The 26,079-nt window shown below is 48.3% G+C and overlaps 1 protein-coding gene across 4 annotated transcripts in view; it reads left to right on the top strand.

Annotated features, from left to right (window-relative positions):
• The window catches only part of TUBGCP3 (tubulin gamma complex associated protein 3), a 74,331-nt gene extending 53,177 nt beyond the window's left edge, over window positions 1-21,154 (top strand). The window contains exons 18-23 of one of the 4 annotated variants that reach the window (XR_002141525.2): window positions 6,439-6,527; window positions 6,658-6,789; window positions 9,519-9,659; window positions 13,645-13,761; window positions 16,359-16,700; window positions 17,124-21,154. Coding sequence is in view for 1 of the 4 variants with exons in the window: in XM_002930580.4 (XP_002930626.1) it covers window positions 6,439-6,527; window positions 6,658-6,789; window positions 9,519-9,659; window positions 13,645-13,761; window positions 16,359-16,517 (638 nt within the window). In the remaining 3 variants the exon portion in view is untranslated. Of the gene's footprint in view, window positions 1-4,389; window positions 5,147-6,438; window positions 6,528-6,657; window positions 6,790-9,518; window positions 9,660-10,118; window positions 10,279-13,644; window positions 13,762-16,358 lie in introns of those variants that run through there. The other 3 variants (XR_004626833.1, XM_002930580.4, XR_004626834.1) reach the window with 3 other exon arrangements.
• The last annotated feature ends 4,925 nt before the right edge of the window (window positions 21,155-26,079 follow it).

Below are 26,079 nucleotides of genomic sequence, written 5' to 3'. Positions count from 1 at the left end.
GACACCTGTCTGATTGCGGTATCCCCTCACCAGGCTCTGTGTGAACTCGCTCTTCTCTTGCACGGAGTAGTCAGCAAGCTCTGTTTCTACTGAAGGTCGGTAGACATCTGATCAGTTTTCTGTGTGTGGGAGAAGTACGCTTTATCCTGTATGACATGAACCACGGTCACGTAACGTGGTGCCGGTGTGGAGAGCTCTGTGTTAGCATCTTTCACGGACCCTTTCCTTGTCACTGAAATGTCTCCTAAAATATTTTTAACAACAGAATATTGCCTCATGCATATATATTTGTACCATTTCTCCTTTCTCTTGGGTTGCACATGTATCCCTTTTTCCCATGAGGGAAAAATGATATACACAACAGCCTTTCCCTAAGGCCGTAAGCTTTTTGTCAGTATATATCTATTTGCGTCTGAGTATTTCTTTAGATGGATTGGGGATGGAACAGCTGGGCTGACAGGTATGGATTCTAGTTTTACTTTACGTGTGTGAATGCTGGCACTGATATTTCGGCTCTGGGTGACGTCATCAATGACTGGAAACGAGGTGCTGGTTCCAGGCGCGGCCGAGTGCGTGCAGCCCCCTGCCTGGCGGCCGGCTCTGTTGCTCTTACCGGCTAAAGTTGGGTACCGCCTTCAGACAGATTGTCCAGTTTTTTTCATTTCTTGTAATGCTTTCTAAGTGCTTAGTATAAACACTTTCTTTTGTCCTTTGTGTTTCTCTTTTCAGGAAACTGGTTTTTTGCTCATGTTTTTGTTGCGGTGTAACGTACTTTCATTTACAAGGAATATTTTAAAGTTGTTCGGGTCCAGGCAACTTAGTGAGCAGAAATCAACCAGCTACTTCGTCAGCTCTTGATTCAGCAAATGTAGAAGGATCCCACCGACCCTAAATCTGATGCAAAAATAAAGAAAGATTACACAAAGTGCTCCTGTGAACCACGTTCAGAGGGTTTCACTCACGTGCAGTGTGTATCGCTGGCTTGGTCCATACGTGCAGCATCATTAATTATTACTCCAAATATTTCGGTATTTATTGAAGTATTTTTTTTGAACAAATAGTTACATTTGAAAATGATTTGCTTAGTGCAGGAATTTTTGATAGTGGTCTACCAAGGTGTTGATGCCTGCTTTTACATAGTTGTCTTTCAGCTAGACAAAAAACAATGTTGTTACAAAATCATTGGAAGATTTGGGTTCTAGTGGTATGGAGTTTTTTGTTGTTGGATTCAGTTAATCTCAACAGCATTGCAGTTAGTGGCAACTTAATTTGTATTTCATGTAACAGCTGACAAAATGAAATAGACAAATACAGTTAAATGAATTTGTGTACTGGAGGGGGAAAGTGAGTGGGGGCCCCCTCCCCAGAGGAGTGGTATTAAAATGATTTCCTTTTCGGTCCTTATTAGGAATAAAAGTGAGCGTGGTGGAGGTGGGAGAGGCGGTCAGCCCCTTGCAGGAGACGCACTGCCACAGGGCCACTGTCGCATTTTGCCCATGTGATCGGCAGCTGTTTTTCTTTCTTCGTGATTAATATAATAATAACCATCTTAGGATGGACAGTGTTCTAGACTGCAGAAACGATAACTTGAAAAATGAGTAGACATTTCTCTCTTTAAAGCCTTTCTTTGTATCATCGTTGTGTATTTGGATGAGTAGGCGCGCCCCGGTACTTAGACCTTTACGAGGAGCTCCCTGTGCCAGGCCTTTCAGCAGCGTGGCTAGCGGTCAGCATTAGACGCTGAGCAGCACTGCCCAGGCGAGTCCGCAGGCCGCCAGCACCATGCTGCGGCCATGGAGCCCATTTCCTTGTCTTCTGCCTCAGCTCCCTCGTCTGGGGGTGGGCGGTGACCACAGCGCTAATTCCCGGCGTCCTGGGGACCCGGTCTGTGTAGCACACTCACCAGTGCTGCCTGGGGTGGGAGGTGGGGCACATCTCTGCAGGCGTCACTGCTGGTTGCCTGGCCGTACAGTGGACAGCGATGGCGTTTGCAGGAGGACCTTCGTGGTGATGAGAGGTTCCAGGAGGTTTGAAAAATCCTGATTCCTACCAACTTCTTTGAACCCTTAGCTTTGAGAAATAAATCAGATGGGCAATTTGATAAAGTCACTTTTAAATATAGTAGCCTCAGTTATAAATACAGGTTCAAGGTGATTTGCAATTGTGAAGAAACTGTTTTGGGGAATTTTTTTTAAAAAGAAACTTTTTTACAATGTTTAATGACCTCCGCGGTCAAGGCCTTCCGGAGCTTGCAGGTTTAAATCAGGCTTGACGTTCTCCCAGCAGCCCGTAGGGGGCAGCACGGAACTACAAATGGCTCTCACACTGGGCTCCTTAGTAAGCTCACAGAAGACGGTCATCTCCATGTCGTGTGTGAAGCTGTCTGCCGTGAAGTTAGCCCGGCGGGACATGTACTGTGTTTGCGTGCTTGTTGGACCTCAGTGCAAGTGTTGCTTGGCTTTATTTGTAGGTCAAACATAAAAACACAAGCACTTACATGTTAAGTATGTTTAAATGTATTTTCACGCTCCTGGGTAAAGAGATTCAAGGGGTGTTTCCGGTGCAAATTAGATTTTTTAGGAATTAAAGGACCAAGCTATCCCTTAGGAATTGGGTTCCTAGTCATTTGTTCGAGCGTGACCAGGCCGAGAGAAGCTCTGAGCTCAGCATCCCGCATGTGAACTCTCGTGTGGGCAAGAGTCGCAGCGTCATAGGGACGTCACATTTCTGTCATATGGGTTCCCTTTACTCAAGAGGCTCCATTTCGGAAGAATGTCCTTAAAGATGCTCTTCTGTATACTTGTTTATATAAGAAAAGATGATTTTTTTCTAGAAGGAAAATAAAGTATTTGGTAGTACTTTAGACTGTTAAAGGGAAGAACACTCATTTTAACATTATTGCTAATTTGCCTTGGTCAGGGAAGGTTTTTGAAAAGGATGTGAACTTAAATAGTCTAGACGTAGATGAGTACACACCATCCGTTGGAATCTTGAGGATTGAAATCACTCGTTCAGCAAATAGTTGTTGAGGGCCTGTTCTTGGTATTCAGTGATGGGCGTGACAGGGTCCCTGTGGGGCCTGTTAGGGCAGGATGGACATTTAAACAAGAACTTGGAATGCACGGCGACAAGATGAGTCATTTGATGTGGAGGAGACCAGGTACTCTAGGAACACGAAAAGGAGACACCTGGCAGATGTGGGTAGCATAGCGGGCTTCGCGGCGGTGGTGGTGTCCAAGGCTGCACCTGGATATGAGCGTGTCTGTGCAGGGAAGCGTGTGGTGGTGGGGAGGATGGGCCGAGAGCCAGGCCTTGAGAGCCTCACAGGCTGGGTCTCGGGTCAGTGGCAGGGGGAGCCATGGGAGGGCTCGCACCAGGGAGTGGGACATGCTCGGACTTGCTTGGTTCTGAAAGCCACTGTGGCATCGCTGAGGAAGATGGGTCTCACAGGCAAGGCTGGAAGTCGGCAGAAGCATTGGTTGTGACCCTGCAGGAGGGTGGCCGTGGTGGACACAGCAGCCTGGGGTCGGGAGAGTGCACGGACTTGAGGGGGCTCCATGGGGCGGTGCTGGGTGACTGGGTTCTGCTTGGAGCTGGGCTTGGGTGGGGTGTTCACCAGGCCCGGAGCGCTGGGGCAGGAGCACTTTGGGGGTACTGCTTCTGTTTCCGATACATTAATTGGAGAGGTTTTTAAGAATGTATGTGACGCATTTCGTTGGGTCGATCGGAAGCCCCAGACAGATTGGAACTAGAGATAAAGGTGTAGACACGGTTCATGTACCTGATCCTGGGTGCCATGGAATCCATGAGACTGCCTCAAAATGGGATGAGAAGAGAAAAGGTCTTGCAGCAAAGAGCAGCAGCTGGGCCCTTCTAACGGAGACGGGGAGAAACAACCAGAAGGGTGAGCAGTGGACCGGGAGAGGGTGGTCTCTCTGAGGCCACAGAAGGAAGTACTTCAGGGCAGAGAAAACGCTCCAGTATGGCAACGGTGCCGGCAACCAGCTAAGGTAGAGACTGGGGACTGACCCCAGCCGTCCTCATCTTTGGCAACAGGCCAGGGCAGATGTGACAGCCTGGGGGAGAGGACGAGAGCACGAGCAGAGTGGGGGCCCAGGGTGGCCTTGAAGCTGTGCCGCGGAGGGAGCTTCCCGCCTGAGACCACGTCTCTTCGGGAGGGCAGGGGAGCCCATGGATGGAGGACTCCAGGTAGTGGTGGCTGGAAGTGCAGTTTCAGAGTCAGACAGAGAGCGGAGAGGGTTTCTGGGCGGCCTGGAGGAGTAGCTGAGGCTGAATGCCGTGAGTTGTAGGTTGGCACCAGCATGACTCCAGGATCGTTTCTGTAGATGCTTCTGCTCTGTGGTCACTGAGCTGCATTTTCATCTCCAGATGTGGGTGACAGGAGACATCCTGGTAGATTCACAATGTGCCGTGGAGAAATTGTGCTGTGGAGGAAATCCAAGATAGTAAAGTGGAGTTGGTGACTTAACCACTGTGTTACCATCTGTGTGAATCCCGGGCTGACGCTCCCGGTCTGTGAAGGAGTGCAAAGATGAAATGTGAAAAATGTTAGCAAGCTCGTATGATGTGCAACTAAAAACCAACACGTCATCCAAGTAGTGCTGGATTGAGTGTCGGTGGGACCCCAGTGGAGACACCTGAGAAGACCGCCAGACAGACCAGAGCAGTAACAGCGTGCGTTGTCATGGGCTGGAGCCTCTCCCCTTGTGTGCAGAGCACTGACTTGGAGCCAGCTGCTGAGACGAGCCACACGGACGTCTGTGCTTCTGTCCCACGGGCCCCCGGAGACAGCCCCGAGAGGAGCCTGCATACCATCGCCATGCACGTCCATTGGGATATTTGATGGGATCCACGGTTTCGTCAGCGATGTTCAACTCTCTGTGGTAGAAAAATGTCAGGATGGAGAAGTAGAAACTGCACAGGCGCCTGAAGAGGGCGGAAGAGAAGCTGACAGTGTTCAGTGTGAGTCCGTGCAGAGCCGCGCATCTCAGGAAGCAGTCCGCGTGTACTGGAGGGGACACTCGGATGCGGCGTAGCGCAGCAAGACCTGGGGGTCCTCACGGGTGTGGTGTGTAAAGACCGGTTTGCGCGTGAAGGGTGCTTTAAGTCTGCGCAGTCTCTCCAGGTAAGACCGCCTGGCCTTCGGGTCACGGTAGCACGGCCCCTGTCGTTGCAGCTCTGGGCTGAAGCCCAAAATGGCAGTCCTCTCCTGTAGAAGCTTCCGGACACCCTGATGTGGATGCCCCCACCTAAGACAGCGTTTTGTGATGCTCTTTTATGCCAGAAGTAATTTAGGTACATGGGCTTTGGGTGTCAGGTGAGACACGCCAGCCCCAGTTGGTAGTTTGGGTAGGAAAGTACATTCTTCGTTTTGGGCTTACAGATGACGTTTGCAGCCCCTAACCTGCCCTTCACGGGAGTATTTATGCTCTGCAGGGATACCGGTTCCCGACAGTGGGGAAGACACTGGGGGCTTTGGAGCACGTGCTCATCCTTGGGGGTGGCCTGCTGCAGCCCTGTGGGCCGGGCGGTGCGTGCTGACCCAGGCCCGCAAAGTCCCCGCGGGGCACTTGATCCGTTGTTAAAGTCTGTATCCCACCGTTCTCTCTGTCATGTGTTTCTGTTTCACTTCCTCATTACTCTCAGGAAGGGACAAGAGTGATTTCTCAAAGAACTGCTTGCAGGCAGTGATTATTTACCTAAGGAACTAATTCAAGACATTGGGGTGGAAACAGTAATACGTCCAGTCTGATCCACATTGAAATGTGCTTGTAACTATTACTTTGGTGGCCCCATCTGCTTGAGCCATCCTCTACTGTGGTGTCCCTTCATTACTCTGGTAGACTCTTTGAGCGAAAAATTAAAAGTATGAGCAGAGAATGGCTGCTCTCTGGTGACCTCCAAGCCTTTTGATGGTTTTATAATCTTTCAAAGAACAGGAGCAGAGTCGGGGCTCAGGCCCCTCCCCCTCCTGGTTCATGTTTCTCTCAGGTGACAAGGTCCCTTTCGGGTCCTCAAGGAAATGTGCTTTTGTCTCCAGATCGCTGGGAGTAGTGAAATCTTGCACAGCCACAGACAGATATGTTGCCAAGAAGCCTCAGAACTGAGCCAATATTCACACTTGTACAATGAAATATGTCGATTTAATTTTTGATGCAGTTATTTTATTTTATGCCGTTCCTTTTCAGGTCCTTGCATGATGTAAAGTAATGCCATGTGATGAGACGGCTAAAGCCTTGTGTAGCGCGATTGGCACGGGGATTGATTATGGAAGGACTGTTTCCTATTTTAAGGGTTAACAGTGAAAGTTAGTGGTGGTGGTTTTGAGAGAGGGATCGCAGACGTCCAGGAGGGGAGCGTGTGTGGTCTGAGCGTGTTTCCGCGGCATCTGACACCAGCTGTCCGGCTCTCTTGCAGAGTTCTCTGGGGTGCTGCACCACTGCCACATTCTGGCGTCTGAGATGGTCCATTTCATTCACCAGATGCAGTATTACATTACGTTTGAGGTGCGTGCAGAGTGTCCTTTGATGTTAGCTTAATATGTCGTGTCTCAGGCTTCTGTGTGGCGTGTTTTGTCAAAGATGCTATCCCAGGAAGACACGCCTCATCCCTAAGTGTCGTGTGGTTGTTTCCTAGGTGCTGGAATGTTCTTGGGATGAACTTTGGAACAAGGTGCAGCAGGCCCAAGACTTGGACCACATCATCGCGGCCCACGAGGTGTTCCTGGACACCATCATCTCCCGCTGTCTGCTGGACACCGATTCCAGAGTAAGACCCCTGTGCTGTTCAGAAACAGAAACCACGGTAGTCTTCTCCTCTTGGGCGCCCGTCGCGTGGGACATCTTGGAAATCGCCTGGTGCCCACATTAGTAGTAATGGGACTTTTTTATTAATAATTTGAAATGCAAGGTGGACCGTTTCTGAGCGGAATTAGAACATGCTCAGAAATGGATGTGAAAGTGGTGAAGCATGTAATCTCACTCACCCGTTTCCTCGGCATGACAGTAGTGCCTTCCCGTGGGGTTCAGAAGACAGAGGTGAACCAGTGCGGCTGGTCTCGTGTCGTGGGCTGAGGAAACCAGGCACGCGGTGCGAGACCACGGCAAACTGCAGCCTGTCCGTGAGTTCAGGAGGACAGTGAGGATGCGCAGAGCGCTCCAGGCTGTCCCTTTGTGGTCTTATCTAAGGCCGGTGGTCTTTTCTGTGTTTGTCTTGGTGAAGTGAGTGTCTGGCTGCATGTGTTAGAAAATAGGCTGTTTGTCTAGAAGAACTTAAGGGTTCCGTTGCCCCAGGTTTGTCGCTATTGTCACTCCCCTGTAGACACCTGTCGTGAACGTTGCTGTTCTGTGTGGCCAAGCTGCATGGAGTTCTGATTTTATTCACATGCCTGGGAAAGCAAGGAACACGTTTTCAATTGAAACAAAGATATTGTGACGCTCACGTGCAGGTTGTCCCTGAGTCACCGCCTGGAAGGAGTCACGGTGCTAAAGGCTTGGTAATCATTTTTGGAGTAGCCCCTTTGCTAATGGTTTTACTTTTAATTTGATGGTGTAAAATAATCATTAGAGGTTTTATGTTTTAAGGAACGCAGTATATAGAACGGATCAGAACCATGTGTTCTTGACAGAAGTGAAGTGCATTTCGGTGTCTCCCTAAGTAAGGAGACAAGGCTGTTCGAGAGGCGCACAGCCTTGTGGGGGGTTGCAGCCGGACACATGCAGGTGTGCGCACGTGTGCGGTTCTCGTCTGTGCATAGCTGACGCAGATCCGGCATCAGCCCGTACACTGCTGCACACTGCAGCCACCCCGAACGCTGTGCCCGGTTCTGCCGGAGCGGACGGCTCACGGAGCCCTCCCGCCTCAGCCCGAAGCCAGTGCTGCCACCGCCGAGATGCGTTCACTGCGGCACAAGTAGCAATTCTCATGTGTTTACAATCAAGAAACAAATGGAAGAAATACATTTTTATTAAAAACAAAAAAATTAGATCATTTCCATCTTTTGTTTTGCTTTTTTCTTATCAAGACCCCCCCGCCAAAAGAACCAGCAGCCTTGCGGTGGGCCCGGAGTTTGCCGTGAGTCCTGGGCCGTCTGAGCCCAGCAGCAGCGGCTACGAGTTAGTGAGCTTTGTGCCTGCGTGTGACTCTTGGAAGGGACCTGTTGGGTCAGGTGGGGCGCGTCCCCCAGACAGGGGTGCGGGGGTGGTGTCGCACGCGTCCTCATGAGCCCTAGAGCCCTCCCACCCGCAGTGAGCCGGGCCACCGGTTCTTGCCCGCTCAGCTTGCTCGCTGCCTCCCGTCCCTGAGCTTGGAGCCCTTTCTGCTTCTCAGTAAGGTTAGGTCCTCTTTCTCCCATAACCTCTTGCACATCTTCTCTGGGTTATGACTGCCATAAATGTGGTATTAGGCTGGTTTGGAGGAAGATTATTCCCTTCATTGCTTTGGTTTTTTTATCCTTTTTTTTTTTTTCCCCCATCCTAAGGGTTTCTAGATCTGCTTAGATCTTGTTTTTACAAGGAAAACCAGTTTTGTTTCTTTCTTTCCAGAGGTCTGCTTTCTGCTTTTCCTTGCTTTGGGATGTTAGCTGGGTCTACCAGGAGCGTGGATAGGACCCCTTATCTCGTCCTTGACATTAAAGGGATGTTTTATTCTTCACCATTCACTATGATGTTTGCCAAGAGATCTCACAGAACCTTTACCAAATTAGGGAGGGTCCTTGTAGTCCTAGTTTGTTTAGATCTTTTATATAAATCATGAGTGGCTGTTAAGTTTTAACACATGACTTTTTTTCCCTGTGATTTCGAAATTATCTTTTCTTCTCAAATTGTTAATGGATTTTTTAAAAATCGAAGTTGGCAGAGGATAGAGTTGACCTTGCTCTTCAGTCGTGTGCCGCCATCCGTCCACAAAGGACCCCTTGTGTGTGCTTCGTGTCCTGAGACCCCACCCCCGCCGGTGGCACAGCCGTCTCTGTGCTGGCTAGTCCACCTGCCTGTGTAGCTGGTATTTTGCACGGATGTGTTTTTGATTTACATAGATGATTTTTGCTATAGATCCTTTCTCGTGCCCTCTTTGCATGCCGCACTGGGACAAAACAAAACTAAAATGTGGTAGATGCCCAGGAAGGGGGCTGTGAGCTGTGTGGACGGCGAGCCAGCCACGGCGATGTGTTTCTAGTGTTGAACCATCCTTTCAGTCCTGCTGGACACTGGTTTTTTAAACACTGTGCTGAATTTGGTTTTTTTATTATACTAAGAATCTCCTTTCTCATATCCTCCTTGTCTGGTCTTGGTGCGTGTGGCACCAAAGAGTGAATGAAATGGACTTGCTCTTCCGTTCCTTCCTGACGCTCGCTGACAGCCCCGCAACCTGGGGCCGCGCTGCTGTTGGTGAGGCCGCCGTGAGGGTGTTCGGGACACAGCAGCGGATAGGCAAAGAGCAGTGTAAGAGCGTGAGTGGATACCTTGTCTTACAGTCTCTTTTTTGCCTCCGGTCTTCAGGCACTTTTGAATCAGCTCAGAGCCGTGTTTGATCAGATCATTGAGCTTCAGAACACTCAAGACGCCATCTACAGAGCCGCCCTGGAGGAGCTCCAGAGACGACTCCAGTTCGAAGAGAAGAAGCAGCGGCACGACGTGGAGGTACGGCTGTTCCCCCGGCGCGCTTCTCGTTTAACAGCGAGCTTATTGCCACCATCAGCACGAACACAAGTAACGTTAACGCTGAAATGCTCCTGGGGACGGTGCTCACATCTGCATCTGGAGTCCCAAGGAGGCACTGATGGGTCCACGCGGAGTGGTCACCCTCGCTGTCATCCTGTCGTGGGCATAAGGATGGCGTGCACTGGAGTCCGTGAGGAAGCCCGTGGGTGCAGCTGTCCGTGGGCGCTGGCGGCTCGGAGGACTGGTCCCGGCTCCGTATCGCCTGGTCACCTCCTGCTGGCGGGCACACGTGGACATGTGGGAACCAGAGCTCTGCACTTGGGGCTACTTTCAGTGACCTTCCAAACCCATGAGCTTGCGAAGGTGCATTGAGCAAGTGTGGCAGTTTATGGGATTTCTTGTATTTGATTTCATCTCTGTGACTTTTACTTTTCCAAGGTGTTAATTCTTGGGATGCTGACAAATTATTTAAAGGATTGATTGATTGCTTGATTGAGAGAGGATGAATCCTAAGGAGACTCCCCACCAAGTGCAGAGCCTGACATGGGGCTTAAGCCGAAATCAAGAGTGGACACTTAACTGACCGTGCACCACCCAGGTACCCCAGGGTGATGACAGATTTTTTAGAGAACAGTTTGATTAGTTTTATTTTTATGTGTTCCCTTAAATCTTGTGTTAGGATCCTGTTCAGTTTGGAAAACTCACAACCACTTAGAGCACATGCTATCTCCTCAGGGTGTTTTGGAAACAGAAGGAGGGGCTTCCTTCACTTGTATCTCTGAGATTGGGTGTGTGTTTGTGACCCTGAAATGCCACCTGGCCTGTGGTGGGCACACCCAGGTGCCAGGCCAACCGAAGACTCCACCCTGACCGTGCTCACCGGCATTGTGCCTTTGGGTGGTTTGACTTCTTTGAGACAGGTTCCCGTCACTATACAATGGGAGCAGCTAAGTAAGACCCCGTGCGGGGGCTCACTGACCTGTGTCAGGTTTGTCTGTTATTTAGCATTTGGCAAAGCATTCAGTGAAAGCTTGTCACTGCTGTGATTTTTAAAGCTGCCCACGGCCCCAGAGAACCTGCCCTTCTGGAGCATTACTAAACTATATAAAATCTGCAAAAATCAGTCCTCAGAATTTTCTAACAGCGGGGCGGCCAGTTGTGTGAGAGTTGATGGTTCTCTTTCCAGACTCTAGGCCGTTGGCGCTGGAGTGGAACAGATCTGCATAACGAGTCGGGATTATTCAGTGTGTTCATTCGGATGCGCTTAGGGATACCTTGGGCCAGTTAAAGCTGGAACTGTATCTGAGATATTATTTAAATTCAGTGGGCAAAATAATTGAAGAAGGACTCACTTAGACCCAGCGTCCATTGCAGTTCTAAAGAGACTGTGCGAGAGGACTCAGCCCCGAGCTCCAGAGCCCTGCTTGTGCTGTGAGGAGCCGGCCGCCTGCCTCCGCCCCTGAGTGGACCTGGTCTTCCTGTCAGAGCCACGCTCCATGTCCTGTGCCCCGGGGTTCTCTGCTTCCTTCCTCTTTTCCTTTAGGTTTATAATGATATTTCCAGTTCAAGTTCAGGATTAAAGGGACTTTTTTCTATCTTAATCTACATTGGAAATCCTGGTTTCTAATAGAGCAGACTGTTACCTGCTGTCGACAGCCCCCCCCCCCCCCCCCCCCCCCCCGCCGCCCCAGCAGACACAGATGTGCACACAGCTGTCCCCACACGCGTGCCCCAGCAGGGCAGCAACAGTAGTTCGTGAGCAGGACGCAGGCTAGTCGTGCACATCAGAACCCAGCTTGTAACGCACCTGACATAATTACTCCCTTGAGGTTAGGCCCCCGGCTCAGTATGCAAATTAATTGGTTTCGTTTTTGCTTTTAACTTATGAAACAAAATTGAATTTAACTTTGTAAAATACTTACCTGGTTCTAAAGTCAAATCTAGGAAACAAAGCATTTAGACAAGCCTGGCCTTTGTTGCTTTCTGCTCTGTGTGGGTCTGTGTCACGAAGCCCAAAGACAGTGTCACCAAGTTAGGATGTATCAAACGGTAGGACAACAAACAAGCTTTGGTTCATCCCGGAAGTAGGTTCATCCCGGAAGTACAAAGTTCGTGTATCATTCTGATGAAAATACTGTAATTCACCACATTTACAAACTAAAGGAGACAATTACATGATTATCTCAATGGTAAGATCCTTTGATAGTAAGGAAGATGTGATAGAAGGTTTGCCTGAAAGGCCTGAGTCAAAAGCTCTTGCTTAATGGTGCAGGTCCGGGGCTGAGACCCAGGGCAATGAGCGCTTGGTTCAGCGTGGCTGTGGTGGACCGAGAGTAAGAAGTACAAGTGCAAACACACAACCGAGCCGTCTCTTTTTTGGGGGGGGGTAGGGGGCAAAAGTCGTGGTTGTGGACATAGAAAACTCAAAATAATCTTTAGGTAAGTTAACTAGAATTAATAAGTGACTTTATCAAGGTGGCAGTGAACAAGGTCAGTACGCAAAAATCACTTCTGTTTCCATCAGCCACAAACAAAATGAAATTTTAAAAATGTCTTTAAGAGAGCATTAAAATGTAATAAAATATATGTAATGGCCCTTGTACAGAAAACTATACAACAGGGCTTGGCAACTGAGGGTCCGCAGGCCAGGCCTGGCCTCCTGTGTGTTTGTAGGTGGAGTTTTACTGGAGAAGCTGTGCCAGTGATTTCTACGTTGTCCGTAGTGGCTCGTGTGCTCTCCTGGTAGAGCTGACTAACAGCACAGGTCGGGGGCCCACAAACCCCAAAGTGCGTGCTCTCTGGCCCCTTACCACTGCGTCACAGAGATCGTAAAGGGCCCCTTGATAAGGAGAGGCGTCAGCTGTGTTCATGGTTTGGAGAGCTGGTAGATTTAGTGCAGCCCCAGTTCTAAACCCCTACAGTTTCGGGGGGTTTTGTGGGTTTAATTTTGGGGGGTAGAAAATGATAAACTAATTCTAAAATTTATGTGGAAATACATAGGGCGTAGCATCAGTGAAGAGAATTTTGAATGAGAACCAAATTTGACAATACAGGTTTCTAGTTGAGTACGCATACACCCTCAAGATTTGCACAATTAGAGCAGTGAGGAGAATGGTGCCGGCTCCGGCAGGACATTGAGGGGGGTGCAGAGTACCGTCCAGAAGCAGCCCCACACATTCTGGGATCGTTCGTTCTCCCCTGAGAACGTCGATACACGGTGTTAGGGGTGGTATCTCGACCCTGCCTCGCACACACGCAGCCACCACGAGGTGGGCTGTGAATCTGAACGTGATAGGTAAAACGCTAAAGCACTGACAGAAAGAATAGCTGTAAAAGAAATTAAAGTTTATTATTGTGTCACAGTAAGAGAACCCTGTTGATAAAAAGACTAGAGTCCTGTGCTCATTCCTATATAAGCTGAAAAGGCATTTAATTAGAGTCACCATTCATTAAGAACTGTCTTTTAAAGATAGAAGTAGGTATATGTCCAGTACAAAAAGACCCACCATGCTTAGGAGAAATAGCAAGAAGCAAAGTCAAGGGTTAATGGGCTTCAGTGCTTTGAACAGCCTGGTTCTGCTTTTATGTATAAGGTCTGTGTTAGAAATGTGTCCGCAGTGATGGGAAGATACAAGGCATTGCTTTTAGTAACCACAGCCTGGTTAGCTTGTGACAAATGATTGGAAGTGTTACGTGTTATGCAGCTTAGGACTGTAGGTATTAAAAACGAGGGAGCTGTCTGTGTGCTCATGTGTATGGATGCAAACTATCTCCGAGGTATCTTATTAATTGGAAAAAGTAATCAAGAGCTCAGTTGGGCATCCGCAGATTATGGTCAAAGTGTTCAGCAGCACGAAGGGCATGAAAAGCGTGTGTCTCCCCACCCTCCCCTGCCAGCCCGGTCCCACCCTGGCAGCTTCTTGCCCCCGGGTTTTAATTTGATCTGGTCCTTTGGATTCTTCAGGGCCGGTGGGGAGTGACGGCAGCCGAGGAGGAGGAGGAGGACAAGAGGATTCAGGAATTTCGAGAGTCTATACCGAAAATGTGCTCGCAGCTGCGGATTTTGACACATTTCTACCAGGTGCGCATTGGAGTGACACCAGAGTGTCCGAATCACATTGCTCTTTCCCTGCAGTTGACCGTTGCTGTCAAAATGATTAAAAAGGAGTCCTTTCAGTCCACCCACCACCCACTGTGGGGCCTAGTCTTGGCTGTGACCTTCCCGGGGATCCTGGGCTGACTTGGGCTGCTGGCCTGGGACGTTCTGGTGTTGTCAGCAGTGGGTGGAGCCCCAGTGAGGCAGGAAGGTGCGAAGGTGTGCAGGGAGCTGCTGCGGGGGGAGCCGAGCGCGCCAGGAGGCGGGCGCCGAACTCGGCCCACAGACCCGGGAGGCTGGGAGAAGAGCGGATACACAGAGTCCCCGGGCTCTGCTTTTGATTTTTATGTTGTGGGTTTGGTTCCTATTTCCATCGGTTTCTCAGTGTGATTTTAGTGATGGAAATACAGGTGAAAAGATTGAAGAATTTTTACATTCAGTTGCTGGTAACTAATTAGACAAGTATTGACGTTGAAACCTTTAAAAATTACGTTTCTGTGTGCTAACATCTCCATGTGGTTCAAAATTTAAAATGAAACTACCTCCCTGTACCATAGGCATCTGGTTTATTTCCCCGGGTCCTCATACTTTCAGCGGTTGTCTTCAGCATAACGTGGGCGCGGGAGGACCTTGTCCCTCTCGTAGGTGGTCTTCTTCTGACATTAGCTACCACAGCGTGTTTGTTGAAAATATTTCCTAAATGGTGGCAAAGGTGGGATTATGTTCAGTGCAAAAATACCCTCACCGGATAGGTGTTTTGATAGTGAAATAGCTGCTAGAGCCCGTGTTGTAGGCACCGTATGGACTCATGTTTCTTAAAGATGGGTACGTCGTGGTGGTTCTGTGCTCGCGGTGAAGGTGGTAGTACTCCTGCAGCAGAGTAAGCCGAAGTTAAAAATGGGTGTCGTTGTGCTCACTTCTGAAAGAGAGAGGAATGGGTACACATTTTCCTGAGAGACTTAATACATTTGTTTTAAAGATTTTAATTATTTATTTGAGAAAGAGAGACACAGAGAGAGCACATGAGCAGGGGGAGCGGCAGGCAGAGGGAGAGGGAGCCTCCTCGCTGAGCAGGGAGCCCCTCTTGGGGCTCGATCCCAGGACCCTGGGATCACGACCTGACCTGAAGGCAGACGCTTCGCCGACTGAGCCACCCAGGTGCCCCGAGACTTAATACATTTTTAAAAAGTAATCTTAATCTGTATAATCCCAGTTTTACTTAAATTATAGTCTTAATCTTCTTTGTAAATCATGGTCATTGGGATTTCTTTTCTGTAACAGAAAAAGTCCTTTTCTGTTCTCTGAATAATTGGTGCCTGAAACAGCAGGGTGTCAGCAGCTGCGATCACTTACTGCTCACTAACGGTCTCACCCGGAGTCCCCAGCCTGGGGACAGAAGTGTTCCCCACAGTTTCTTTTTTTTTCTTTTTTTCCAAAGAATTACTTTTTTTTTATTATAATAATATTTTTTTTATTATGTTAGTCACCACACAGTACATCCCTGGTTTCTGATGTAAAGCTCGATGATTCAGTAGTTGTGTATAACACCCAGTGCACCATGCAATACGTGCCCTCCTTACTACCCATAGTTTATTGTTGTGAGTGTCACACATCACCACCTGACAAGAAGCCACTGCCTATACGTTTAGCAATAGAATTCCTTAGGGACTGTTTGGTAAGCCCTTGGTCTCCCAGAAGGACACAGGACTGTCCACAGCATCCCACTCTGTGCTTGCTCAGGTGTGAGTTCCCTTGCGTGACATACCTGAGTCCCCGGGAGCTCGGAGAGGGACCGAGATGCTGTTAGGGTTTGGAAGGACTGATGGGATGTGGTGTTTCAGTGGCGACTTCTCTGCAGATGGGACCTTTCCCAGGTCTGCAAGCATGGAGATAAACATCGCCTACTTTGGACACACCTGCTGGCTGTGACTCAGGAGCCCTGCAAGGATGGGGTTTGTACTCCTAAGTGACCCAGCCGTGTGGAGACGAGGCCAGTGTTTGTTGTATGAAAGTTGGAGTACACTGCTGTCATGTCCCCTCGCCTTTACAAAGCCCCTGAGAAGGAGGTGACGTAGCCGCACTCTGCCCGGTCTTCAGGAAGGTGACTCAGCCCACATCCGCAAGGACCAGGGGACCCTACGGTCATGGTTTAGAGGCGTATTGTGTCTCATGTTTTTTAGTTTTCCTGGGAGGGCTCTGTGATTCATATGAAAGATGGAAAGTGGAACGCTGGACTTTATATTTAAAAGAAAAAGAATAGGCTTTTTTAACATCAGAACCTTTGCTGTTTTACTTATTCTTATAGAACTTAGGGCAGAAAGGAAGGTCTTTTAAATAAAATTTATTGATTGTGCATGTATTTGTGGACACGGGTATCTCTTCCTAACACGGCTGCCATTGGCTCGATGAACTTGGGTTCCTGGAGCAGTTGTCCTCCCTTTGGGACACCCGCCATGGCGGGTGTTTATGGAACATTGTTGATCTGGAAGGAGAAACCAGCCCAGATGAGGCTGTGGTGGCGAGGGGGGTGGTGTGTTTGTGGAAGGCTCCCTTCTGAAAAAGATACTTTTTCTTGTTTTTAGGGCATCGTGCAGCAGTTTCTGGTGTTGCTGACGACCAGCTCTGATGAAAGTCTTCGGTTTCTTAGCTTCAGGTTGGACTTTAACGAGCATTATGAAGCCAGAGAGCCAAGGCTCCGAGTGTCTCTGGGCTCTCGAGGGCGGCGCGGCTCCCATGCGTGAGCCCTTCCCTGTCCTCACAGGGAGCTGCGCACGCTGGGAATTCCATTACGAGACACACATTCACGTTTAAATCCTCAAGGCCGCTGGCATGCTGCGGACGTCCACCGTTCCTGCCCACAAGTCCTTCAGTGTTTTCGACGGCATGGCGTCTGGTAGAGTCAGTCATGTTTCTCTACATCGGAGGTGAATACGTTTGTACGAGCACTAAGTTAAACAGGCTGGTTTGCACTATTCAGATTTATTTTTTAAAGCCTTCGTATTCAAGAGATACCACTGTTGAGGCTTCTTAAGCTCTCCATGATATAATTTATATTTGTCACTTTTTAAGAAATCACAGTTGCTTTTAGAGAAGATTAGAGCGGATGGATGTTTGTCAGTTAAGATGGTAATGTCGTTGCTATTTTTTTAACACCCTCCTTGGAGGTAATTGTTGTTATATAATCAAATTGACACAGAACGTCCTACTAAGAAAATACATGGAGCGTTTTATTTTGGTTTGTAGTGTGTAAGATACTAACCTCTGGAAGAATCTGTACACGTTTATCCTTCTTTCAAAGTTTATCTTCCTTCAAAGTTTACATTTTTATATTTAATTTACTCTTTCAGATAACTTCTAAACTAGTGTAGAACTAGTTTGGGGGGGCGTGAACAGAACACCCGCAAGCCTCGATTTCTCCATCTGTCGGCTGAAGTGATGTAAATACGGATGACTAGAAAGTTAATGAGCTATTTTATTTTCAAATTCTGATAAACATTGGAAAGAAACTGACTTGAATAATGAAGATTTCCTTTCTCCTTGCCTATTTTTTCATTGTAAATATTTATATACTACTGACCAGATGTGGGGGAAACTGTTTTTTGTAAAAATGTCCTATCAAGTCACATAAATCTGCCTTTATGATGTTGCATAAGTGAATCGTAGAGAATTAAAGCAGTTATCTTTCAGATGTATCAGTTCTTCCTTGAGTGAATACCTGGGAAGAGATCGAGTTCACCCGCCAGGTTCGCGGGCCGCATTGGCAGTTTGATGTGAGGCGCATCCGGGCGTGAACTGTGCCGTCGATGAAGCCTGGGAAATGGACCGTGTGAGGCCTTTGGGCGGAGCCGGGGGCAGGGGGGCACCTCTCCGTGCTCGGGCCCCCCTCCATTCGGCTGTCTGATGTTCCCGTGGGAGTCCCTTTCGGACCAGAGGGGCAGTTAGGAGTCCTGGCTCTGCAGAGATGAATCTGTGGTGAAGGCCAGTAGTTTTTAGGATACCAGTTCAGTTTTAGATTAAAAATTTGTAAAATAGGAAATTGGAAGCCAGTTTCTCTACCGGAACGTTTCCCAACGGTGTGTTCCGTACGGGATGCCCCACAGTCCCCAAGTGGGCAGACCTGGGCAGACTTTCGCCAGCCCAATCTGAGTAGGGCAAAGCAGGGATCACCATTAGCTCGTTGCGGGGGGCGGGGGGAGGTGTTTGCGCGCTCCCAGACCCCGAAGTGACCCGTCTCGGGCTTTCCTTAGGACACCTCTTGCCAACAGAGGACAGGTGCCAGCAGGCGCAGCTCAGAGCCCCGGGGGCTGGGCGCTGAGGTGCGAGCACGTCCCCGGAGGGTGCTGAGCATGGCTGCCCACTGCAGACCCGACGCTGAGTGCTCCGTGCGCTCTGCCACTCTTCCTGCGCACGAATCCCCTCGGAACAGCTACTGATGGAGCTCTTCCGTGAAAGCAAAGTGGCATAATGTGGACTTTTGAAAAACAGGGGTCGCCTCTCTCTCCCAGAGAAATTTCCCAAAGATTTTTGACCTTGGAGCCTGTTTTTATTTTCTCCAAAGCATTTTTCCTTTAGTCTTCAGTGGAAACCACTCTGGAAGACGCTAATCCAGATTTGGGGACTAAACCTCCATTCGAGCTTAGGAGCCATCAGGCACAATGGCTCGATTTGTCTTAGGCACGATTTGTGGGTTATGGAGGTGCTCTCTGAGAGGGGCCTTCCAGTGCGGCCAGGATGACCCTGGCAGGTCTCGGGACAGAGTGGTGGGTCTGGCAGACAGAGATAGGGTCACAGAAGGGCCCGGGCAGCCCGGAGGGTGGTGTGCCATCAACGAGGCCTTGCAGAGCTCGTTTCAGACCCCACTGGAGACGCCATGTGAATGGGCAGGCCTGTCACAGAGTGGGGTCTCATCAGTGAGGAGTTGGCGCTCCCCTCTTGGTGGTTGAGGTGGGAGAGCCCGTTGCAAGAGCAAGTCATCTATGGAGGCAGATGTTCCGGTGTGGCCCCTGAAAGGTTATCCTTTCAGGTTGTTGTGAAGATCCGAGTTGTGTGCGTCGGGTCACGTTTTTAGCAGATTCTTACTAAAGGAGCTCTCGTGTTTCCGGTGGACTGGCTGGCTCCCGTGAGCCCAGCTCAGCTTTCCAGCCATTGAGGATGCCTCTTATTGCCCAGGAAGGTCCGGTACCGTGGCTGCAGGCACAGACCACCCCTGGTCAGGACTTGGCTCCCTTGAGTCCTGTTGGGTTGGTGGGCTTGACTGAAGAGCGGAGGGGGCCACCTCTCCTTCCTGCGTACATGCATGTCCGCAGTGGCACTCACGGCGTCGTGATTCTCCCAGCCCTATGGAGAGTGTGTCCTGGCTCGATAGGACAGAACACGGACATCCCGCTTCCTAGGAAGAAAGCACTTTTATCAAATAACCATGGTCATACTCAAGGTGGGTCACAAGGCACAAAGTCTGCGTGAAGTGCTGAGTGTTATCTGTGGAGGTCGCGCAGACCGCGGAGCTGGCAGGTGGGCTAGTGGCCCATGGTGGCATGGCTGCTACTGGCTGGGAATGCTGCTGTGAACGCTGTGGCCACAAGCAGCGAGGACAAGCCTCCTACCCAGTCATTCCAGAAGACTTGTGTAGAGCCGAACGTAGCTGGCAGGGCCTCGGAGCCAAGAGGACGCACTGCCCTGCTTGTGTGCATTTGCACGTGGGAATTTAGAATTCAGGAGCACCGTATTTACAGGTGTGTGGAAATGATCAGGTGAGTGCAGCCCACATGGGAAAGCCAGAGCCGCTCAGTCCTCAGTGACTTGGGCTGTGCTGCCCGGGTCTGTGGGACTGGGACACAGTGGGAGGGTCACTGTCCTGAAGGAGGGTCGGTCTTTCCCACGACCCTGCTCAGTTTCAACCACGTCCAATCGCTGGACACTTCTGGCGGGTAGTTTATAAACAACCCTTTCCTTTCTTACTCTGCTGATGAGACTACCAGATTTCTGAGTTCAAGCTCATTTTTGTTTCTAGAAAATCGTGTTTTCATGTAGCGCTTTTGAATTTGTTGGCGTTAATTTTTATATAGATCCTTTAGAGTTACTGAAATACTCATATTTGAGTTATAGCCCTTTCATTCCTAATTCTGTATTTGTGTTTTCCTTTCTTCCTGCTCACTTTTACCAGTGTGATAATAGTTTATGCCTTTCAAGAATCATCTCTTGATATCATTTTACTATGTATGGATGCCATTTTTTGCGTTATACATTACTGTTCCGTATTTAATACCTTCCTCTTTCTCTTTTGGTTTATTTCCCCAAATTGAATGCTTACGGAGTTTCTTTCTCTCGCTGAGTTTCTGACTGAATCGTTCTCTGCATTAACTTCAGTTACATCACAGGCTTTCATGGGCGCTTCTCCCATGTCAGTAATTCCTGACTTATCTGTAATTCTCTTATTTTTCTGACTACGGGTATAGTTACAGTTCGAAATGTCTAGGAAGTTTGCTTTTTTTTTTCCCCTCTCAACTTTTTTTTCTGAAAAAGAAAATAGAAAAACACACAGAAATTTATCAAATTGTATATAAAAATAGGGCACTACCATGTATGACAGTAGGACACAGGAACGGAAAGAAACCTCAGCAGACTACGACAGAGTATCCAAGAGCCGGTGTTCATGGGTCTTTAGAGTCTGAAGGGCCACATCAGAGATGCATGAATTGATTACTCAACAGATGCTTTGGGGTAAATGACTTTGGGCAAACCATTTGGAAAAAAATTGAAGAGCTCTACCTGCTACCACACAAGAAAACGTAGTCACCTATGGCTGGCCATTCACATTGTCGCTGGTGTTTGAGTGTTACGAAGAAAGCTGCTGTGAACAGGGGTGCAAGATAAATGCCTTCATTTTTCCGGTGATCGGGAGAGAGGACGGCTGCGCCTGAGGTCGGCTTATGGCTGACGTCTTCAGAGACTGGCCGGCGTGGTCAGCGCCTGTTACTCTCTTGTCCCCACTTGCCCGAGTGCCCTCTCACTGCTGGGGGTCCTCACGGGGGGCACAGTGCGTCATCTCCCTGATGTCTGTGACATCAAGCATGTTTTCATAGGCTAATCTGCCATGAAATTGTGTCTTAAAATATTTGCCCATGTTTATTGGGTGGTTTTCTTATGGTTTTGAGAATTCTTTATGTATCTGGATATAAGTCTTTTCTCACATAGGTGATGTGCAGACATTTTCTCCCAGTCTAAGTCTTATTTAAAAACTTGAGCACCCATCAGGCTCTATGCTCGTCAGCACAGAGATTTTTATTTCAGCCATGGTGTGGTCAGTCTCCCACAGGTACAGTTTGCAGGGAGAAGACTCCAGACAAATGAGTACACGTAGGGAATCATAGCAGAGCTGCTGCTCCTTTTTTGTTGTCATTTTAACCACAACATGAAACTTGTCAGAGGAAGTGGTGTCTGTGTATTAGCCTGCAATTAACCAAGAGTCATCTCCATGATTATAGTAGTTTTCAGTTGTTGTCAACTTCAAATCATGGCTCTGAGCACTTGAAATGTGCCTGCTCTGAACTGAGATGTGCTGTACGTGTAAGACACACTGCAAATTCCAAATACTTAGTGTTAAAAAAAAGGAATGTAAAATGGCTCAGTATTTTTCATACCATTACATGTTGAAGTGATATTTTATATATGTTTGCTTAAATAAAAGATATTAAAGTTAACTTTGCTGGGTGTTTTTTACTTTTCCAATATTGCTCCTAGAAAATAATCAGTTACCTGTGTGTCTGCCTGTGTATTTCTGTGGGACGGCGCTCTTTCTGCTCTCGGGCTCCGTTCAGGACGCCACGTGACGTCTGCTTCTGTCTCCTTAGGCTCCTTCTGGCTGTGACGGTTTCTCAGGCTTTCTTCTATGATCTGCACAGTTCGAGGAGTACTGGTCAGATATTTTACAGAATGCCCCCCGGCTGGGTTTGGTCTGATGTTTTTCTCATGATTAGATTGGGAGTGTGAGTCCGGGGAGGAAGACCACAGAGGTAAGGTGCCCTTCTCATCACATGGAATCCAGGGTGCACACTGCCAGCGTGCTTGTCACCGCCGGTCCTGACCCTGATCGCCTGGTGGGGATGGCGTTCCATCCTGTGTTCTTGAGGACGAGGTCACTGTGTGCAGCCCGCATTTAGGGGGGGACTTATGCTCCACCTTCTCGGGGAGGATCCACATAGATTATGTGAAATTCTGCCCGGGAGATTTGTCTCCTCATATTTCTGGCTAGAGATGAATCCGTTTATTTATCTTCCTAAATGAGCAGCGTTTGTCATCATTGATTTTCTCTATTGTTTTCTGCTTTTTATTTTATTGATTTCTACTCTGATCTTTATTATTTCTTTTCTTCTGCTTTGCAGTTTTCTCTCTTTTCTTTCTTGAGATGGAAGGTGATTGATGTAAGATCTTTCTGTTGCATTCTACAAATTTTAATATGTTCTTTCATTTTTTTCTTTTCAAAATACTTTCCAGTTTCCCTTTGTTAATTCTTTGACCTAGGATTTATTTAGAAGTTTTTCATTGGTTTCCAAATTTTTATGGATTTTGCAGATACCTTTCTGTTACTGATTTATAGTGTAATCCCACTGTGGTCAGAGAACATCCATTTAAATTTATTGAGATTTGTTTTATGACCGTAGGTAGGGTGTATCTTGGTAAATATCTGTGTACACATTTAAAGATGTTTATTCTACTGTTTTATGGTGTTCTCTGAAGTCCGTTAGGATAAGGTTTAAGTCTTTTGCATTCTTGCTAATTTTTGTCTATTTTTCCTATTGATTGTTGAGAGAGAGTTGTAATCTTTTCATTATAATTACGAATTTTTCTCCTTGCGTTTCTCTCAGTTTTTGCTCTATGTATTTTGAAGCTCTATTGTTAGGCTCATAAGTATTTAGGATTGTTATATTTCCTAGATCAATGGGCCTCCTTTATCATTGTAAAGTGACCCTCACAATCTCTGGTAATATGCTTTGCTTTGAAATATACTTTGTCAATATTACAGTCACTCCAGTTTTCCTTTTCCTCTCCTCCCCTCCCCTCCCCTCTTCTTTTCTTTTTCTTATTTATTTGAGAAGAGAGCGAGAGCATGCAAGCACAAGCTGGGGGAGGGGGGAGAGGCAGAAGGAAAGAGAAGCAGACTCCCTCCTGACCAGGGAGCCCGATGCGGGGCTCGATCCCAGGACCCTGGGATCATGACCTGAGCCAAAGGCAGATGCTCGACTGACCGAGCCCCCCAGGCATCCCATGTAATTCAGCATCTTGTATGTGAGGTCATATTGATACCCACAATGTAAGTCTCATGTTGAGAACCGACACGTCCAGTTGTAACTGAAGTTCACTTAGAGCTCTGTATTATTCCAGTTTTTTGGACACACCACAATGTATTCAGCTATTTTATTGTTTGTGAGAGTTTGGACTGTGCAGTTTTTAGCATTACAAACATGGCCGGACTCCTCGCCAGTCTGGCTGCCGTGTTCTAGCCTCTCATGCTTCAGCTTCTATTTCTTCACCGTTAATGAGGTTGGGTGTGTTTTCATGTGTTTACTTGCTATTGAGATTTTCCACGTGTGAGCTTGTTTCTGTCTTTTGCACTTTTTGGAGAGTTTCTTACCATTTTGTTACTGATTCATGGGGGTCTCATATACTTTATGCACTAGTCTTCTGTCAGTCCTAGATACTGCATGCATCTTTCCTCAGCTTCCCATGTGCTCGCTTGGTGTTGTCTTTCCTTATTTTAAATTTCAGTATGGACCCATCTGCCAGTCTGTGTTTCATAAAAATGTTATATTAGCAAATGCTGCCTTTTGTTTAAGAAATACTTCCCAACCCTGGAATTGGGGACGATAAACACGTAATGGTTTTGTCTTTCACATTTTGTTTTTTAATTTACCCGGAATGAATTTTTACAGATGGTGTGAGGTGGGAGTCCAATTCGTTTACTTCCATAAATGTATTCTGTTTCAGGGCACCAATAATTGAGAAGCCTGATCTAAAATATTACTCTGTATAAGCCAAAAATCTATATATTCATGCTTTTGTTCATTGGTCAGATTGTCTCTCCTTGCATCAACACAAGACTGTCCTAATTTCTATAGTTTTATAATAAACATTGATATCTCAAGGAAATGCTTCAAACTTTAATTCTTCAAGAATCCCCTGGCTGTTTCTGACCTTTTTCCTTTCATATAAATTTAGAGTCCAGTCCCCAACAAAGAATAAGGTTTTGATTAGGGTTGTACTGTCTGTAAATCAGTTTGGAAAAAGGTTGACATATTTATTATATTGATTATTTCAATCCATGAACATCGTATATCTCTCCATGTTTACTTTTGTCTCTCTTAATGCCTTTCAGCATTCTATGAACTTCTCTTTGATGAGTTAGCACAACTTTTGTTAGATTGATTCTTAGGGGCCTCATTGTAAAAATGCAATTGTATTTTCTTTTTCTTTCTTTCTTTCTTTCTTTTTTTTTTAAATTTAAGATAGAATTTTTACCTGTTACTGATACACAAAAGTGCATTTACATTTTATATGTGGATTTTGTATCCAGAAGTCTTGCTAAGTTATCCACTAATTGTAATAGCTTATGTGTAGCTTCATTGGATTTTCTGTGTACCTGTGCTGGTTCCCCCAGAAGCAGACAGCAAAGTGGAATTAATTACGTGAGAGCTTTATTGGGAGAAATGCCAGGGAGGGACAATGGTGGGAGGGATTTGGTGGAGCCTGGTCAGGCCAGGTGGGCATGAGTCGGGTCAGATCCTCAAGGAAAAGTGTCGCGGGGAGGAAGGAATGTTAGGCGGAAGGGTCAGGCTGCAGCGCGGTTCCGGGGAAGTTTGAGAAAGCATCAGGGAGTTCCTGAGACACAGTTACTCCTCGGAGGGGTCCTGTGTGTCCAAGGATGGGTCTGTGGTATCTGTGCCACTCTGCTTGCCTGGAGCATGGCCTCTGTGTGAAGGCCATGATGGATTTCAGAGTGTGGCGTCTGGGGCTTCAGATCACTGACATTCCCAGAGGAGAAGAGCTGAGATGCTCATGGCCCACGGATACGTTTGCTCAGACCCCTTTGGGGGGCAGCTCAAAGGGAGGTGGTGAGTGGGGTGAGCCCACCCCTGTCACCATGTGCAAGCCAATGACTGGCCTTCCATTTTGAATTCTCCTTCTTGGGCATCACTCCGACTGATGTTGGTATCTTGCTAGGGGGCTTCGTCCCTGGGTGAGGGATCTGAAGCTCTGCAGCCCTATGCTTGTAGGCCAGAGCTGCTGCCCTCCCAAGGCAAGGCTGGAGAAGACTGTTGGCAGCTGCTTTGACTTGCGGGACCTTGAATGACCGCGTTCTGGGATGCCGTGCTTTTTGGTTCAGGCGTGTCCTCTCATAAGCTGTGCTGAAGAACTAGTAAGATGTTTTCCTAGATGTGTTTCCAGCCTGTCGTCTGCCCACTTTCTGCAAACACCTCAAGCTCTTCATGAGCTCGGGTCCTGCGCCCCACAGTCGGCTTGGGGTGCGGGAAACCCGAGGTGAAGTCTGGAGAGCCTGTTTCGTGAGCTGTCCATGGCCGGCTGGGGGGTGAGGCTGGGGGGCCCCACTCGGAGCCCTCTCCCGCTCTCCGAGGAGCAAGGGCTCACAGCCGGCTTGGGGGTCTAAGAACCTGTTGGTCGGATGACTGTGTCCATGCGCCTCCGCGTCACCGGGCAGGTGAGTCTGCAGGGGTGGTGGCCTCCCCGAGACGGTCGCGTCCACAGCTCCTGGCGTGCAGAGGTTGGCTGTAGGGGCCTCCCGGCGGCAGGGAACTTTCCAGCACCTGTCCGCACAGACTTGCCCTGTGCAGAGCCCTGAGGGTGTTTCCAGGCCTCCGTAATCTGGCTGCTGGCGCCAGAGCCCCGAGCCCCATCCCGGGTGTGGGGGCAGGTCCAGCAGGGCTGTGACCTGCTCTGGCCGCACCCTGGCTGCCTGCCGGGAGGGAGCCGCCGGGCGCCGCGGGGCTCCGGGTGGGAGGCAGGGGGGCGAAAATTACACGCAGATCTCTGTGCTCTGAAAATATACCCCCGCTCTCCAGAAAATTGAGTGAAACGGTACGGAGATCTGGCTAAGTGATTACGGACACTGTTCCGTGGACGTGTTGCCAGGTGTCTCTTCAAGAAGGGAAATAAAGTATTTCTCTGCCTTTATTCTGGGCTTGAGGTTTTAATAAAAATGCAGCGAGGGAACAGTGCAGAGCAGCTTGTCTGGGGCTGAGATTCGTGCCGCCGACAGGGGCCTCAGACTGTCTTGTCTCACACAGGCTC

The sequence above is a fragment of the Ailuropoda melanoleuca genome, chromosome 7, assembly GCF_002007445.2.
Source record: "Ailuropoda melanoleuca isolate Jingjing chromosome 7, ASM200744v2, whole genome shotgun sequence".
NCBI classification, from domain to species: Eukaryota; Metazoa; Chordata; class Mammalia; order Carnivora; family Ursidae; genus Ailuropoda; species Ailuropoda melanoleuca.
This window is presented reverse-complemented; position numbering and strand designations above follow the sequence as displayed.